Raw genomic sequence first — 20,363 nt, 5'->3', positions numbered from 1 at the left:
GTGATACACGCATTTAGAAATATTCTCAAGTTTTCTTTGATATAATGAGGTTTTTTTAGACTTCGCGGTAATTTTTACCAAAAAGTAACCTTGTCTTTTGACAACTCATTTTGTTGAAAATAAAAAATCATATAAATGAAAGAAAACTACAGAGAACAGTTGTGTCGATGGTGAAAATAAAAGACCTGGCAGCAATGCACATCGTCTTAGGGTACTTCTTCTCCGTAGACAATATATCCGTAAAATGGGTGATCAGGGTTATTTCAGTGACTTTGATAATCCTTAAAGGAATAATTGAAAGTGTATTTCTCTCAAAAATGCATTTTTGGTAGCCCTTACTTATGTTGTATGGCCGGATTTTTGACAGATATAGATATAACAGATGTAACATTTAGAAACTTCCCATTGATCCTGTTGACTGCAAAGCAACCTATATTTTCTAGAACTGTTGGTCTGAAGGTTGCTCAAGTTCATTAAGGACCCATTACTGGTGAAGAATATTCTTTGTACGTCTTCATAATAGTTTGCTGAATGAAAAACCCATGCTGGGATATATTGGGGCGGATTACTGGCAGAAAAACAGTCCAGTTTTAGATCGTCTCCAACATTATACATTGACAGTTCAATGACTGGAGTGTCTGGTCCATCTAAAAATAAATAAGGTTACAATTAAAAAAAGAAAAAGAAGCATAAACTAATATGCCTGGTCTTGTCAATCTAATAAATGGATGGCGATAACAGAATTATTTTTGTTTAGACATGAGGAGTGTTAAAATAACAATCGAAAAAATGTAAAATTAAAGAATTTTTTTTATATATATTTTTTAAAGTTAGTAGCAAAGACAAACATTAATTTATTATACATTGAATGAACAACAATATTCTCCGTTATTATGTAGGAAAAGAGTTCTTCAATTATGGTAGACTTACAAAGCACTGATATTCTTTGCGAATATATCTCTGGTCCTGGTTTCTGTGTAAGTTTATTTTGTGATGAACAAAGGTACTTGGAATGTAAAAACTAAAGATAACGAACAGTGATCGATCTAAAAAAAAAATCCACAAACAATACAAATATGTGACGAGGGCATAAAACATGGACCCCTGGAAATTCCAGAGGTGGGATCAGGTACCTAGGAGGAGTAAACATTCCCTGTTGACTGGTCACACTCGCCGTGAGCCCTAATACGAGCCGAAATACGACACAATGATAGGTTATTCGAGGGCTGTTCGGAAATTATTGAGACATTGTGTATATTCCTCTTTTTAATGAACGTCTTTCGCTGAAAATTTGCATATACGTTTTACAAACACTAAGAATTAATAAAAGCAAAAATATTTTACAAATATTTTATTTCTTCTTTTCAATGATATATTAATGTGTCAATGGTAGGGGCACCTGGCGCAGTCACGAAATAAGATTTTGAAAATATGTAATACCAACGTTCACACTTCTGGTGAACCCATGGTAAGACCGAAAATATTTCAATTTATGTATATACTTTTGCAATATAATTTTGACTTCATTTTGTGCAAGTTTGTTAGAATTTTGATCAAAAATACGGAGATCATAAATAAATTTAAACACGGTATAGAAATCTAATAACGAACGACAAAATGGATTCTGACCTCAAGGCGACGCATCGAGCATACATAAAATTTTGTGTAGCGCTATGGAGAACGCTTTTTCAGATTAAACGACCTGCTAAAACAACAGTGAGGAAAAAAAAAACATATGAACAATTTCCAAAACGAGGTAAGTTATTAATAGACAAGTCTCATTTAAAGTCATCATTTCGTAAGTTCTATGGTCGATACAATGACCTTGTCAGCAAATACAATCTATCATTAAGTCAAATGCTGACTGATTTTTTTCATACCAATTGCTAGGCCTGAATTGTCGACGGATTTTTCCGTTATTTCCCGATCATGACAAGGAGCACACGGCACGTGACGTTAAAATGTAGCCTTTTTGCTCCAGGTCGCCCGCGTGGCGCAGTGGTTAGAGCGTCTGCTCTAGAGTTGCGGAGTAAGGAGTTGATCCTTACGTCGCGGGTTCGAATCCCACTGCGGGACGTGGAGACCGGTCCTTCGGATGAGACCGTATAAACCGAAGTGTCGCAGTAGGTGCAGACACGAAAAAGATCCCTCACTTCTCAATGGCCCTGAGTGCCGAGTATAGGTCAAAATTTGTAGCTCTCCATCGGCAAGTGGTGGTGTCTCCATATGAGTGAAAAATTCTCGAGAGGGACGTTAAACAACACACAAACAAACAAACGATGCTGCTCCAGGTCGATAGACTTATGCATGTTTATAATTAATTTCATCGAAACTTGTCTAATTATCCTATAAATTAGAAATTTTGCACATTTGTTGTATTCGTTCTTTATAAAATGTTGACGAATTTTCATGAATTCAGCTCTGTCCTTTATGGAGTAAAAGTAAATGTCTCAACAATTTCCGAAAAGCCCTCGTATTTGCCAACGAGGTCATTATAACGGCCATAAAATTTACGAAATGCTGACTTCAAACGAGTCTGTTGAAATCCCTGTAACGTCAACTTATCAGTGTGTAGTCTGCCTCTCTCTAAAAATTGATCGTACTCAGAGCAAGCTCTTGAGTAGCGAATAAATTGGGAGACATAATCACCATAAGCAGGTGATAGTGAAATAGTACTACATACATGTAAATAAGGAATGTTGACGATGGAAAAGCTAAAGTCATCTCGTTTGTCATACAAATTAGTGGTTAATTGGCCTTTATCGTCTAGATTCAGTAAAAATATCTAAATATGAAACAGATGTGGAAGACTCTGTGGTGTCTTTTATTTCAAGTTCAATGGGATATATCGAGTCGACATAGGAATGAAAATAACTATTGTTAATTGAAAAAACATCGTCGATAAATCTGAATGCCGAATGAAGGCCACAGCTAGTGTTTTCCTCTTCTCGTGTAGAAGTTTTTTTGGATAAATTCTGCTTCATAGGAATAGAAAAACAGGTCAGCTAAAAGGAGCACAATTAGTGCCCATCGAAATTCTAACAGTTTAATTTGAAAATTTGGTCTCCGAAGATTACATAAGTGTTGTCTATGAGGAACTCCATACCGTCACGGTAACTCAGTCTGTAGAGTGCTCGCTCCCTGATCGGAACGTAGTGTGTTCGAATCACGGCCGCGATTGACCTAAGTCGATAAAAAATATAGGTAGTAACTCTTCCTTCGCCAAGCGCTCGGCACTTTGAAGTAAAAGTTTCAGGTCTTTCGGATGAGACCTTAAAAATCGAGGCCCCGGTAGGCGTTGGCACGATAAAGAACCCTCACTGCCGAGTAAAAGTCTAAATTTGAAGCTCTTCACTGGTATATGGTGATGTCTCTATATGAGTGAAAAATTCTCGAACGGAAGGTAAAACAACAATCAATCAATCAATGAGCTCGAGCAACTCCAACATCCTTTTAATATCAGCTTCAGAGTACTTGTGTGTACAATCAGAGTGCTGATGACCAATCACAAGATGTGAAAATGTTCGAGTTCCGATTTTATTTAAAAAGCAGTTGTCTATGATAACAAAAAGGCTACATTTTAATTTGTCGTGAGGAATTGTTGTATAAAGTGTAGAAAAGTCGTAAGTTTTGATGTTATAGACTTTTGAAAAATTTTGTGATTTTAAAGTTTAGATAAGTCTCTATAAGTTTTTTTTTTCGACTTTTTGAGGATCTACATCTGATTTACACCACTTCTACAATAAGCTGTAGCACAGTACGTTTCTCCTTTAAGAACTTAATATTTTGTAAGGGGATAAGATAAGGGCTTGGTAGAGCATTTGCTGGACCCAGCAATGTGTCCTTGTTTGTAAAGATTTTTATGATGCTTAGGAATCCAGTACACGTAAGGTAGATCGAACTTACCTTGGCTGACTGGTATAATAAAAGTATTAAACACCGAAATATGACTTTGAAGAATTTCTTATTTGGAAAGTGAGCTATGAGTATATGTAGGATTTCCAGACGTAAAATTAAAATCAAGTTCTTCCAAAAATACAATTATAATAATGAGCCTTACAAACAAAGACGATATTGTTACCAGCCATGTCTGCTGGAACCATAACATATTTTTCGTATAGTCCCTCTTACTATTTCATCACTTCCGGTTTAGTAAAAACGGAAGGGTAGATGGTTCGCATTTTGCCTTTTAATTTTCCAATACGAATCTTTAATATATTTCTAAAACACTTAATCCATTCTGACAAAGTGTTCAGACTTTCCTTTTCATATTTAGCACAACGTTTGGCATTATCTTCGACAGAATTCATAAAGGAAAAAAAGTTCTGTCGCCATTTGAAAGATTGGGGCTTCCTGTATTCAGAACCATCGTCATATCAGGAAACTTTTAATTATATGCTTACATTTAGAAAAGTGGTACAGTCCTCTATCTTGTTTTTTTGTGAAATTTGATGTATACACGACTTCTGGAATATTTACTGCCTCAGGACCTTTCCTAATTTTAATGTTTCCCGATGGATTTCTAGCATCAGCATCATAAATTAAGTGTATTGATTGACTATCCTCAAGTTCATTGTCTTCTTTTATAATAAAATATACCGGTTTCGTTGCTTCAACTGTTTCAATAAAAATGGATATCTCTTAATAAATGCCTACAAAATTGCAAAATGGCAACAGATAACACATACTTGCTTATGCTGTAAAGCACATTTACAAATCGAAAAGTTTTCACGTACAATGAACATACTTGTATGTTCTAAATGTATGTAAAATATAGTGAAGGAATAAAAAAAGGACATCCCGCTCCCTGTTTGTCCCATTTTTAAATTACCTAGTTATATCTGTAATTTATGTAAAGAATTAGATTCATGTGCCTTGAACCAAATAAAACTCATACTCATAAACACAGGCGATGTTTTAAACTTTTTTCTTTTTGATTTTTAAGCTTTGACCCTACTCTCAGCCCATTATGCAGAAATTCTTGATCCGCTTCAATTTTTTTTTAAATGCATGTCTTAAGATTCCAGCTTATCTTTAGGCGATGTTTTAAACTTTTTTCTTTTTGATTTTTAAGCTTTGACCCTACTCTCAGCCCATTATGCAGAAATTCTTGATCCGCTTCAATTTTTTTTTAAATGCATGTCTTAAGATTCCAGCTTATCTTTAAAAGATAAATGTTCAATATCTTTGAAAAGCATTTGACTTTGAAATATGAGGTTGAGTTGGTTACAGTCTCTTTCATTGTTAGAATTACTAAGACATTTAGAATGGCAATTACATGCAAAGCCAATTGAAACAAAAACGTTTCATAAATCTGTCAATATTTGCGATTTTTTTTTATAAATGATTTCACTCGTTTTGAGTAAATTTGAGGCACATCTCTCTTCTTGGTAATTTTTAAAACATTTGTCTTACTCTATACGTACACTTAAGATATGTTGCTTATAAGTTGGAGATATATTTCTCGTGTTATAATTCCACAAATTTATTTCATGTTATCAAATCAATTTGTTTTATGTCTATCTAAATACAAAGGAAATGTGTTTATATTATTTAAAAAATTACCCTCATAAGTAACTGAAATAAAGCATTCCTTATATAGATCTACATTGTCGACAAAATACTCTATCCAACATTGGTACACACTGCAGACAACATTTTTTAATAATTCCAATAAAAAAGTAATATTTACATATTAGATCTTTTAAAAAAAAATAAGACATTGGTTAATTTTATAGGATGTTTATGTACACTTTTATTGAGATTTACATTTGGTGATGAAGTTAGCCGACTGGGGTTTTATTGTGTGAAAACTACTACAGAGAAACTCTTTAATTTTATACCATATGTACCTTACATTGACTTCAGTTTAAATGCGAAGTTTAGTGAAAATCTACCGTTTGGTTATTTTTATTTAAGGACCATCGCAAAATACAGGTACATTTACTATATATATATATATATATATATATATATATATATATATATATATATATATATATATATATATATATATATATATATATATATATATATATATATATCGCACTAAAAATGACCAAAAACGAACAATAGAAATTGTCAAATTTTCGGGACGCCCTGTCCCTTCCTCAGGACAAAGAAAAAAGTTAAGAAGTCATAAAAACAAAGGAAATGGAAAAACAAAAACGGCTAGCACTACTACTAAACTACCAAACACTATTTATTTACAATGTAACATGTTTAATTTAAAGTTTATAATCAGTTGTAAAGAAAGAAATCCGGATCGCTATGAAAATACGTCCAGTCTCTCGGGTGTACTCTGGTGAAGTGCGATTTACATAATTGAACGAATTAATTATCGCCAATTAATTACGGCCAAGCAGTAAATCGTACACTGTCTTATTCTCTCAAAATAGCGTAAGTATACATGATAAAAAAGAACCAAAGAAAGATAATTTAGATATATTATATGTCATTTGGAAATGTTTTAGGACTGTTTATCAGATAAAAGTAATAAGAGACAAAAATGTAAGCCAAAAAAATTTGTGCGTGGGTTGTTCCAGAATTGATAATGCGAATTAACGGTAAAGTTAACGCTATATAGAGAGAATAAACTTGTTTGTAATAATCAGGAATTGGGTCTAGTTCACGTTCATCCTAGTGAAGTCATTTAGTTTGTTGATACCATTAGGGCGGAATGATTTCAGTCTGTGCATTCAGAACTTTTCCTTGCTTTTTCTCTGAGCATCGGTCCAATTCGGATTATGGTCCGGATTTCTTTCTTTACAACTGATTTTCCTGTCTTTGTCATGTTTACTCTGATCAATATTTCCTCGAAGATGCCATATGACATTATTCTTGATGTATGATATACTACGTATCGTGTAATTGTGATACATGTATTTAGAAATATTTCCAATTTTTTTTATATAATGAGATATTTACTTAAAACTTTGCAGTAACTTTTATGTGAAAAAGCAACTTTATCTTTTGAAAACTTATTTTGTCTAAAATATAAAAACTATATAAATTGAATAAAGATACACAGAACATCTGTAATGAAATATTCAGATAATAAATAGTAATCAATCTCAAAAGTCTATTGAAACAATACAAATCGGGAGCAGCGAAAACTCGGACCTTTAGGAGCATCAGAGGTGGGATCAGGTGCCTTGGAGCAATAAGCATCCCCTGTCGACCGGTCACACCCGCCGTGTGTTCCTTGTCATGATCGGGCAAACGGAATAAATCCGTTGACAATTCAGGGTGTAAATAATGGCCTAACAATTAGTATGAAAAACACCAATAATGATATATTGTATTTGCTGACAAGGCCATTGTATCGACCATAGAACTTGCGAAATATTAACTTCAAACGAGACTGTTGATATCCTTGTTTCATCAACTTGTTTGTCAATAGCTTGTCTCGTTTTAGAAATTGTTCTTACGTAGAGCATATTCTTGCGTGTCGAATCCACTGGGAGGCATAATCTCCATATGAAGGTGATGATGGTATATTGCTACATAAATATCCTTTTAGCTCACCTGAACAGAAGGCTCAAGTGAGCTGTTCTGATCAAAATTCGTTCGTCGTCTGTCGTCGCTGTTGCAGTAATTGTTTGCGTCGTAGTTGTCGGCTTCGTTAACTTTTTACAGTGTCATCATCGTCTCTAGAATCACTCAGGGAAAACATCTAGCGCCACAATGTGACCAATGACATACTTGCAAAAAGGTCTATCTTCACCAAAAGTTATGCACAAAGATAGGTTTTCCCTGAAAAAATAATTGTTTCAGTATTTGCAGCAATTGAGGCGAAATGTTTCAATTACACTCCAAACTTACGTAGTTGTTCAGGATTTCTTCTTCTGTTATAATGTCAGGGGTTGTGGCGATCCCGTCTTTACCATGTTTACTCTGATCGATATTTCCTCGAAAATGCCATATGGCATCATTCTTGATATACGATATATCACGTAATTGAGATACATGTATTTTAAAAATATTATCAATTTATTTTTTGATATACTGAGATATTTTTTTTTAAATTAGCTGTAACTTTTACCTAAAAAGTAACTCACTCATTTTGTTTAAAATAAAAAAAAATCATAGAAATTGAATAAAATTATTAATTGTGTCTATAGTAAAAATAAAAGGCATGACAGCCATGGATATCTTCCTAAGATACTTTTCCCTGTAGACAATGATATCCGTAAAATTGGTTTATTAGAGTTATTTCAGTGGCTTTGATAATCCTTATTTCATATTATTAGAGTTGTATTTTTCTCAAAAACGCACTAGGTGTAGGCGTAACTTACTTTGTATGGCCTGATTTCTGACAGATATAAATACCACAGATGTAATATTCAGAGTCTTCCCATTAAACGTATTGAAAGCAGAGCAAAGATATTTTCCAGAACTGTTGGTCTGAAGGTTGTTCAGCATCACTGAAGACCTGTTACTTATGAAGTATATTTCTTCACTATTGTTGGTAGATTGAAAAGCCCAGTTATATAGCGGGGGCGGATTACTGTCAGAAAAACATTCCAATTTTAGATCATCACCAGCATAGTATATTGTTTCGAATGGTGAACGTTTAATTATTGGTGTCCCCGGTCCATCTGTAAAAAAAGGAAGCTTCATTGTAAAAACACAAAGAACTACTTTGTCTAGTTTTACAATACTTATTAATAGAATTCTGTTACAGTTCCATGCATGTTGAAGTTAGAAGAGAGGATTTTAAAATAGTATTTTAAATAAACATGAAATTAAAAAAAAGTCTTTTAAAAAACAAAACTTTAAAAACATCTATATCAAATGAACAATCCTTCGTTCCAATGGCAACTTCTCAGGTCTTTCCAACAAGCAGAAACAACCTCGAATGTGTTACGCGGCGTCTAATTTCCCTTCTCATAAGCCTTGAGATAAATTTAGAGAGACCTATTATCTATAAAGAATGGAGCTTAACTTCATTGAATGTAAATATATTACCTGAAATATACTACAGAAAGGGACTTTCAACTGCGCCTATCCAATACTTTAATAAATAGGAAGCGACTCCATTTTGTATGATTTTTTAACATCCGGTGATGTAATTACATCCGAGGTGTTTTTCCGAGCTTGCTGGAAAGGCCCAAGAGGATGCTTTGTTTTTCGTTCATATCTAGAGAAAGAGTTATTTCGATCAATGGTGATAAACTTACAAAGCACCGATATTTTCTGCAAGTATCTCTTTGGCCCTGGATCCTGTGTAAGATTATTTTGTGATGAACAAAGGAATTTTGAACCATTGTCATTTCGTGAAACTTTGTATTCTATGCTTACGTCAAGAAAAGTAGTGCATTTCTTTGTCTTATTGTTTGTAAAGTTTGAGGTATACACGATTTCTGGAATATTTGTTTTCTCAGGAATTTTCCAAATTTTAATGCTTCCTGTTGGATTTCCAACATCAGCAGCACAATTTAATTGTATTGATTGATTCTCCTCTAATTGATTCTGTCCATTAAAGACAAAATGTGTTGGTTTCTTTGCTTCAGCTGTTTCAATAAGAAAAAAAAATAGATCTTTTTTATTAGTATTATGTTGAACATACGGACATTTTAGAGTGTATTCGATATATAATTTATTTATCAAGTTGTCTTGAAATTACCTTCAAAAGTAACCGAAGTTACGCTTTTCATCTGTTTCTCTTCGTAATTAACAAAGTACTCTATCCAGCATTGGTACAATCCCTCATCACTGCAGACAACTTCTTTTATTATCATTGTAGCACTGGAGGATACATTTGGTGCGATAAGTTTCGTTCTATTTGCAAGGGCTGAAGTCCTGTTCAGAGGAATAAATGGTTCTTTTCCGCCAGGAGGGGAAAAAACCGCTAGATCCACGAAATTATTTCCTATTTTCTTTTGCCATTTAATTTCCCTATCTGAAATTGCTTCTCCAGGTTCCTTTGAATAATTACAGCTTAGGACCAGACTTGTGTCACTTTGAAATTTTGCCTTAATGTCAGGTGAAGTCGATATGGTAAGTAAGGTAACACCTGGTGTAAAAAAAGGTTGTGTTTCTCAAAAGTGTGAATTATATTTGAATGTAATTATTTAAAATGCACAAACATAGGTCCACATTTTTTTCAAATATTGTGAAAAAGCCGTGCATACACCTTTTGGAGAATGGTTACTTTTTAAACAAGTTAATTTATGCATTCAGTGAACAGGTGCTTTCAGAAATAGAGAATCATAATTTTAAGGCATGGACAAACGAATAAATAATTTTCATTAATTTTTTTCAAAGTTAGAAATTCGAAAGGTTCTTCATTCACCAAATTCTTAATTTTACTTGTAGTAGTCTGAAAAAGAAGATCTACATTACCAACGGTAACATCTCAATAGGTCCAGCATATGCCTTTTTCGGAAAGGTAGTTTTTCAAATTATCATAAGCCAAATAACGAGAAAGCTTTCGATTGCAATTTTGTAAGTGTTTTAAAAAGTATGTTGATATTATAAGATCCACGGATTTCACTTTCTTACATTTGTAGAAGCTTATTATATGTCTTGTACAGAAAGCAATAAACTGTTTATAGTTGGACATCGAAAATATCAAATTATAATGACTTTTCTGATTATTATATACAACTATATGTTGTTGTAGAAATGACCCAGAAGATTTATTTCAAATAGATCCAAGCGCTGGATTGATTAAATTCATACATGAAAATAAAAGTTCCGTAGTACATAGTATTCTTAATGTTAGGACTGTAACTTTATTATATATATATATATATATATATATATATATATATATATATATATATATATATATATATATATATATATATATATATATATATATATAGAATATTCAATGTTTTGTTCTTGGATATGGAATTTATTTCACGAGTGGGACAGGATTTTTTGATATTTTCACGACTGCGAAGCACGAATGAAAATATAAAAAAGCCTGTCTTACGAGTGAAATAAAATCCATATCCAACTACAAAACATTGAAGTTTCTGTTTATTACATTTTCTTTGATTTCTCTTTGCCTCTTTCTTTTCTAACACACTGTTATAGGCTGTGACTTCAAGTTGAGCGGTTGAGATGTCATAGCTTAGCAATTGTGAGATTGAAAAATTGTGACATGGATTTTAGCAATATATTTGGGAGGAAATTTACAGTTTTAGTTTCTATCAAGATGGTTTAGTTACTATCTCTATCCTATGACAGACCAGAAATAATTTTTACTTACTTTGATATCCTTTCACACTGTGACAGAATATCATTTTGATATCCTTTCACACTGTGAAAGAATATCACTTTTTCCAATAATAAAATCACAGTATTTCCCTTTTGAAAATGTGATAAATATTATTATAATATGATAATTTTATTATTTTAAAGTTTCGTGGGAGGGTTGGCGCGAAAGATTTTTTGATATAGATGATCTTTAAGTCTTACATATGTATTTTCAATATTTTTTTAAAACTATGGATTTGTTGTTTTTGCTCTCCAATAAATGCTTTTTGTCGTTGATAGCTATTTGTCAAATAGAAAAATGAAAAGGGGAAAAAAATACGAGGGTTGTCCCAGATAAACGCGAACATTTTCAATATCTTTTGTTTCACTTATGCTATAAAGTTAAAAATTGGCATACCATAATCAACATTTTTTGAATAATGCATAAAAATTTCAATAAAATATCTCTGTAAATAACATTTTCTTTTTAGGGAAACGAATCTTACAAAATAGCTGTCGGCGCAAAACTGACGACGTCAAAACGTAATTCGTGGTGTTTGTGAATTTATTATGGAATCTTGCGTGTGATAAAATTCGTTTGAAGCATAAATTCGACACTGTATTTAATTATCTTTTAGTAACCAAGTTATCCATCTCAGATATTAATTAGCTTTTCCAAAAGACCGCTGAATTAATTCTTTTAAGAAACTTTAACAATTTCCCAACCAAGGTCATAAGTTTACCTAACTGCTCGCTTAGTCAAACGGCCGTCGCCAAATATGACGTCCAGCTTCTGACTTTTCAGTTTGATGGTCTATCAAACGCTTCTTCCATCGAATAACCAGTCAATCCATCCTTGAACCTTTTGAACTAGGTTTAAATCTGTGTTCGAGATATATGTTTGTTTCGTTCCATCGTTTACTTATCTTTTCCCGCATGGACAATTCCACATCCTCACTGAATCTATCTCAAATATTCTGTAATCACTTGAATAAGAACTGGGTATAAGTTAGTAATTGAATAATCATGTTCCATTTTACACATTAGACGTTACTTCTGAATCTTTTTCCTTACACGTCTTGTATTAAACTCTTCCCAATACTCAACACATGTATGAAATACATGTGAGATCAAAAACGGAAAAAAGAAACATTTTGATTGAATTTCTTTTTTATTCAAAATTTTAATTTTGTTAACGATATGTAACCTCACACTTTACAAAAACTACACAAACACAAAAATGCGCTAAAGATCACCAATAGATGGCAATTCATCAATATTTGCATTTTCTTTAAACATGTTTTCGATTTCTTTTCCTCGCTCACTAGACTGGGCTAACCTAGTAGCAGTATGTGATGCATCTAACAAAGTTTCATATCTACTGTAATATTTTGCATAGCTTTCTGTATCCCATCCAACATGGTTCATAAGATCATGGACATTATGTGCAGCATTGGAAAAACACATATGCACAGCACATCCTGCTCTTAAGCTAAGTGCTGTCTCACCCTCATAGATCCCTAGAGTAATCAAATAACCTTTCAGTCGTTCGTATATAGAGGGGTAAGACATTGGATCATTAATAATCCTTCCTGACTCGGTCACCATTCTAAAAAGATATCCTGAAGACATATCTATCCCCAATTCTTTTTGCTTCTTCAAAATATATTTCCAAGCCTCTAACTGGATAAATATTTTCATTTGGGCAGCGTTTTAATATAAATGTATTTGTCTTTCCATTACCCCTAAGAGTTTTCCCAAATGTATGATTCAATGAAAACCCATCTTTTTTCTTAAATATTTCACTTCTTGCAACAAAGTAATCGCTATATCACTAGCCCTGTCACCAGCAAAAAACTGTAATTTAAATAGCGCTTGATCTCTTGTGAAAACAAACCTTTCCTTCAATTTTAAATCAGACCTCCCCAATTCTCTACTGATATACTTTGAAATTGTTTCAAGTTTTGTTAAAAAGAATGGTTTTGCCTGCTTTGGGAGAATATGTGCTTTTGCTTGCTCTTCTTGAACACATCTTAAATAAGCCTTAATTTGAACAGATGCAACTGGGTTCCCAACCCCACAATATTCATCATAAGTTCTTCCTCTACCCTCTAATTCTAATATATTTACAAGGTGTTGGATAATATTTCTGACTGATGCTGCTGCTAACCGTTTAGGACACTTACAATTACTATCCCCAAATGTTCCTAATTGTTTACATTTATATGAATGAACTGTTGTTTGTCCAAATCTATCCTTCCACACTAAAATCTTTTAATGTCATATGGTGTAACTGACAAGAAGGTGGGTGAGTCGGGAATTTTCCGAAGAAATTGTTCTAACATCATCTTAACATTTTTTCCTCTTTTTTAGACAAGCAGTTGAATTCTTAATGTTATCCAAATATTGTATTCTTTCATCAATGTCTTCCAATTCCATATGAGAACTCTGAAAAATACATAAAAATGAAAAATAAAAACTGTTTACAAAAATGAACAATCCCACAAAACAACAAAAATGAAAATACATATTCTGTACTAAAAACTACATATCACCTTATCTGAACTGTAATCTAAAGACACCCAAATCATTTTTCAATCCCTTCACATCATTTATAAAACCTTTAGATGTTGGTAACTTCAGTGCTCTTACATCACCCTTTCTTCCTAATACTGTTTGTGAAACACAGTGTGCAGCTAAAAAAGGCCACCAGACTGGTTTTTTCTTGAAAAATTGGTAAAACCATTGTACAATGTTATACATTTTGTTCTTTAAGCAATGACAACAATGGAAATATCATTTGAAAAGGAGGAAAAACATATAGATTTTTTTCTTCATTCACCTTTTGAACAAAAACATTCACACCATCAGATAAAAGTGTTGGGTATGGTGTAAAATGTCTCAGTATATTGCCATATCTATCTTTCATACAATTAGAATCTAAACTCATGAGATCTACAGTATGTGGGCCAAACAATTGCTCAACATAAGCCCAATATGTCTCACTCAACATGCAATCTGACAAAGAAATTGACCTGGAAGGTTCATCTGCCACATTCAGTTTTGATTGAACATACTGTAAATTTAGTGAAATGTTATATTCATAAACAAATTGAAATAACTGCTTCATAATGTCAGTGAGCTGTTTATCTTTTCCTCCTTGATTTGTCCATGTTTTGATAACAGCCATATTATCACACAATACATCTACCCTTGAATTCTTAATATTATCTTTGCAACTATATAATACATTATACACTGCTTCAGCTTCCTTCAGATGAATCGGTCTACTGTCATCATTACACCAAAAATCACTTAAAATCAAACCTTCAAGTTCACCAGACAAAATTTTTCCACCATATTTAAACCCTGATGAATCAATCGCCAAAATTATTTGTTTATGAGTTTCTAATCTCCAAGTCAGACAACCCCCCAAGTGTCTATAAACCTCCAGTGTTCTAACTATGTTTCAGAGAATTTTCAATTTTAATCATTTGAGAATTCTTCTTGTCATAAGAAATCGCTCTATTAACGTCTCTATAATACAGTTTAGCAGCTAGAACAACTAAGCAAAATGAAATACACTTTCCAGCAAACCTTTGTAAAGTCCTAATATCAACACATCTTGATAACAATATAGATTCTCTTAATTTTGAAAATGACATCTTTTTCTCATCTGGTAAGGAAAATGTCATCTTAGAAGAATCAATAAAATAACCCAAATATCTAACCACCTGAGATGGTACAAATTGAATTTTCTTCCAGGAGAGAGTATATCCTAACTTTGTCAGTAATTCAAGTAAAACATATGCAACTTCTGTTATCTTAACCTTTGCAGATTCAATTGCTTGTCTATCATCTATGTACTGTATGTTATAAATATTTTTACCTCATAGATTATTTGTTACTTGCATACCTATGGTTTGATAAATGTATGGAGATGCTTTCCAACCAAATGGTAATGTGTCGTATGTAAGAACCCAACCTCCAAACTGTATTCCAAAATATTTCCTAGAATTTTAACATAAGTTAACATGATCATATCCTGATTTTTCATCAAAGGATATCATTTTATATCCTTTTCAACCATCCTGGGTACGTTTTAAATTTTCCAACTAAAAAGGCATGTCTTTTGTCCAAAGATTAATATACCGATCATCATGACAGTGTCTTGGTTTTATTGGTTCTACAGTTAATGGTATAATAATATGTGGAAGCTCACATTCTCCAATTTAACCAACTACTGACAAGGATCCATTTACTATTCTTTCATACAATTCTGAGCAAATAAATTCTTTAAACTGTTTATAAACTGGTGCATTTTGGAAAAAAAATCTTTGAGGACGAAACAAAAAGTTGTAATTACAACCCCCAAAGTTACTTTTAGAATGTGTAAAAAAAAGTTTGTTACATCAACACCATCATTTATCCACTTTTTAACGAGACTAGATGTGTCATTTTCAAACAAAATTTTTTCCCAGTGACAGAATTGATTAAGTAGTTCTACAGCAATGAACAAATCTGGATTTCTTAAATATAAATCATGAATAGTTTTTCCTGCACTATCTTCATTAAAAATGCATGGGTCAACATGTGATGGAATGTTGTCCCCTCCCAAAGTTGTCCATATTGGATGTTTTCTCTTACTATTCTCAGCATGCACAGGATTAAAATTATATTCAAGTTCCCATTCTGGAACAAATAGGTTTCCACATATTGTCAGGTGCATGCATTGCCTACAAAAGAATATGAACTATAAAATAATACATTCTACATTTTCATACGATCTTCATATATTTTCATATAAACATCCAATAGGATTTGGGAAAGGACAGCATTCCACCAAGACCCACATGAAATTTTTCACTAGGGAATCAGTGTCCCTGAATACATGGTGAAATGACTTGTCCAACATAAAAGAGAATAATATCCTGACACAATAAATTATTTTCTCTGTTCTTTTGCCAGTTTCATTTTTTGACACTCTCTGATACTATGACCAGGCATATCGCAAAAATAATAATTTCCCCTAGGTTTCCACTGATTAAATCTACCCCTAGGCCTACTGTTGAACATCGAGTAATTTTGGTATGGTACATATTGGTAGGACTGTTGTGGCAACCTATATTGATTGTAAACATTTGCCAAAGGTGACTGATGAGTGTTTTCATTTTCTGCTTCCTCTGATATTTTCAACTTTGATTCTACCTTTTTCTCTTTCACACATTTGTTGAGAGCCTTAATGACAACATCTGAAGACCCCCCAACTACATTCAACACTAGCGATGCTAAATTTACAGATCCCTGATGCTTGAGGGCTTGTCTAGACAGTCCTTCAAAAACACTTGACTCTTCGTGTTGTTTTTCTAGCTACATTTGCTAACTCCAGATCCGCAATTCTTGAAATAATCTTATCTGCTGGAGTCTTTGCTTTACTAGTCTTCTTTTCAGTCTCCTGTTGATTAGTTGCTGCAGAGACCGTCTGGATATCACCGTCACTTTTAGTCCAAAATATCTGACGTTTTCCTGGCTTTTTAACGATTTTAATATTTTACAGGCCAGGAAAACGTCAGAACCGGTGCCATTACGAAAACTAGGAATTCGCCGCCTCCAACCGGAGGCGGCATTCTCGGGTTGATTTTCGATACTTGCGAACCGAATTAAATGTCAAACTCACAACTCAATAGTACAATACTTTTAGTACTCAACAACATCGTTTTTATGGTTCGTTTTTAAAATATACAATCCGATGAAAACATTTCATCTGACTGTCGAAATTTGTTTCGAGCATTTTAAGATCTTTCAAGTCCTGTATCGAAATGTGGAGTGATGTTTTCTTTTCATCAATATTGGTGAGTACTAGAAGCATTGTGCTTTCGGTAAATTGTGAGTTTAATTCGGTTTGCAAGTATCGAAAATCAACTCCGGTTGGAGAAAGCGAAATTTCCAGTTTTCGTAATGGTGCCGGTTCTGACGTGTTCCTGGCACGGAAAATATCAAAATCGTGAAAAAGCCTGGAAAACGTCAGATATTTCGGACTACGTCATTTTCAACTCTTTCTAATTGCTAAAAATAATCACCGGAAATAAGACTTTTAACATAATATCAAAAACCCGTATCATATCCAAAATAACAGAAATATAAAACCCAATGGGTAACCTTCATTTCTCCGGAATGCAAATTACCCATAATACAACATAAGTTATCAACAGTCGACCCCCTAGTGTGAAAATTGCCTACCATCGTCTCATTTAGTGGCTGCCCTGGTTGCCCCACTTCATTAGCATACACGATTGCGTGGTGTAGGATACAGACAAGATTCCTCTTGTGTAGCACTTTTCCTGCCATCTCTAAACAATCAGCGGCACTCTCCCCCGTGACTTGACGGAACTGTGTAATTAGTTCCTCGGTGTCCAGGTCTTCTGATCTCATTTGTGTGGCCATCCTGGCCGCAGAACTTGATACCTCATTAAGTCTCGTTCTCTTTATCACTGGGAGAATACTCTTCCCCTTCAAAGAATATTTCCTTTTCAGCGTCGTAACAGCGGGTGGTATCTGAAATAATATGAATACAACTTTTACAAATTCCCGTCTGAACTTTATAATTCATAGTTTTTTATGCACCACCCAAGCAACAAATCCGCCTCACGGAACACACTTTTGTTTTCCAAACCTATTATTACATAACTATTCATTTATCGTTTATACAATCCCGCATCACGGGAATATTTAAGAAATAGGGTATCATTTTTAAACATCTATCGGGATATAAATACGGGTTGGTCACGAGATCAAATTCCATAAAGCCCGAAGGGCTTTATGGTAAATTTGATCTCGTACCAACCCGTATTTATATCCCGATAGATGTTTAAAAAATGATACCTTATTACTTATATTTACATTTGTGACTTATTTATATTTTATCTTTGCCTGATTATAATCTTTAACGTGTGAAGTGTTTTATTTTTCAAAATCAACGGCACGTGTTTAATCCATTGATTGCGCGTCGACCCTTTATGACGTCACTGAGAAATTACGCCGAACGTTTATGACGCGAGGAACCCGTGTTTATACGGAAATAGATACACATTGCTTTCAATAGTGTTATATAAAGGAAAGCATTTGCAAAAGTAAATATAAAATCATAATTATATTCTGTTAAAATGCATATTTTCTCTTTGATTTCAAAATGACCAAATCCCACGTCATGGGATATTTGAACATCTCATGTTCTGTCATAACATATTCTCCCCGAGAATACAAACAATTTCAAATCTTTTCAACTCATGAAAAGTTGGATTTCTCAAATCCATATTCAAATACTCCAATATTAATTGAACACATCATGTTCAAAATCTTCATAAACCATGATATTTACCTTCCTTGGCGTTCTTCTTTCTCTTCTTTTATTTTCTTTGCAATCGAATGTTAAACACGTGTGGCTTCTTCCGTATCTCTAAAGGCAATGATCAAATTACAGAATCTCTCCGCTAGGGGTCACTAAGGAGGGGAGTCATATCCTGCTCAACTGTACTGCTTGATAATTTGGTGCTCCGCATTATCGCCCTACGTTACTATTTTTAACAATATCTAAGTAAGGGTGTTTTTGCATCTAACGTTATATTTTTGTCACATGTGATGCTGAAATTATGAATTTTTACACATGAGTATTTCAGATCATAGAGTTTTTATAGAGGTTATTTTTTTAACATTATATTTCCGTATTGCCTGGTAATAAAGAAAACTTCACTGACAATGCTATTTCTAAAACTCAAAAAATTGTGGTGCGCCTAGCACCGATCCTGTAAAAGCTATTTTACATGCATATGAGATTACAACTTTATAATATTTTGTCAAAATAGCAAAAATTTTATTTCCTAACAAAGTGCAAAAAATTATTTATTTTGGTGGAGTAGTTTTTGAAATATTCAAAAAGTTCGCGTTTTTCTGGGACAACCCTCGTATAAACTTCATTAAGTGATTACTGACACTTTTAAAACATAGTACGACTTAATAGCACTTTTAATGCACCACAATATAGTCGTTAGGGTGTTTAAAGGTTTCACCTTTTGGAAAAAAATAGCAATATTTAAATCTTTCCCCGATCAAGCTATATTTTAAGTTAACTATTCTATTTTTCTGTTGATTACTGTGTTTCTCAAGTGAAAAACAGAAACTCATGACAGGTCTTAGAATATTTTTCAAAGGATGTATTTAAAAAAAAATGCTTTATTCAACATCCAATCCATCACTTCCCATCAAACAGTTAGCTAAAAACGACAGCATGCATTAAAGCAACAGGAACATCTATTTTAAGTAGAGAAAAATATGCAGTTTATTTTTAAAAACAAGTGAAAGACAATAAGATGAAATAGTGATATTCAGAGCATTTACATACACTGTCACAGAAGCAGTTCATCATTTATTTAAGTTAAGTAGAAGTGAAAGTGAAAGTTCAAAAGTAAAACAAAAATGATTCAAATAAATTCTTGCCTTTTGTCAAGTAAAGCATAAAAAAACCAAGTTTTATCATCTTTTTGGTGTAAAAGTCGCTAAGTCACTGGCCTCCCACAAGAATTATATGTATTCTTTGAAAGAAAAAGCAACATTCATCTATAATAATTACATTTTCAAATGTCTTTGTTCGAATAAAACTACATATAAGGAAATAGATGTATATCTCCATTAAGTCATTTGCTCAAGTGACAGAACTGCTTTCCAGCTGTAAGTGGAATAGTAGTACACCGGACTGGGCTTTTAGACTTAATTTCTATGAAAGTTTATTTTATTAAGATTTATTATTGAATCAAAGATAGGTAAATGTAAATATAGGAAATAACTTGTTTTGGTTTATGATGATAATCATTGTTTGCTTGAGTGATGATTTTATGCAACTTGTAAGTTTACATACCTTGTCATTGGTCATTTACAAACTTATTTAAAAAACATTCGATTCTACCCACAAGTAATCCGAGGTTGTTATTAAAAAGATGTTTGAGTTTCATATACTCTTTATCAATTAACAATATTCTTTTTCATTCCTAGGGTCATTCGATATATCCCTTTAAAATTGAAATGAAAGACAGCACAGAGTCTGACACATCTGTTTCATATTTGGATATTCTACTAGAGGAAGACATTTTGGCGAGCTA

The 20,363-nt window shown here is 33.1% G+C and overlaps 1 protein-coding gene and 1 pseudogene across 1 annotated transcript; both read right to left on the bottom strand.

Moving 5' to 3' along the window:
* Positions 1 to 590: 590 nt before the first annotated feature.
* On the bottom strand, positions 591 to 11,083 carry LOC133189863 (carcinoembryonic antigen-related cell adhesion molecule 8-like). Its single transcript, XM_061325257.1, has 6 exons — positions 11,038 to 11,083; positions 9,629 to 10,018; positions 9,183 to 9,515; positions 8,435 to 8,600; positions 5,722 to 5,791; positions 591 to 647 (listed from the first exon to the last, which is right to left on the bottom strand). Exons 1-6 carry the CDS (start codon positions 11,081 to 11,083, stop codon positions 591 to 593), a joined length of 1,062 nt encoding a protein of 353 aa, XP_061181241.1.
* Positions 11,084 to 12,453: 1,370 nt separating this feature from the next.
* LOC133190136 (uncharacterized) lies at positions 12,454 to 17,751 on the bottom strand (annotated as a pseudogene).
* Positions 17,752 to 20,363: the final 2,612 nt, after the last annotated feature.

Source organism: Saccostrea echinata, unplaced genomic scaffold (genome assembly GCF_033153115.1).
Source record: "Saccostrea echinata isolate AGI-Se365-2 ecotype Australia unplaced genomic scaffold, CSIRO_AGI_Sech_v1 ptg000020l, whole genome shotgun sequence".
NCBI classification, from domain to species: domain Eukaryota; kingdom Metazoa; phylum Mollusca; class Bivalvia; order Ostreida; family Ostreidae; genus Saccostrea; species Saccostrea echinata.
This window is presented reverse-complemented; position numbering and strand designations above follow the sequence as displayed.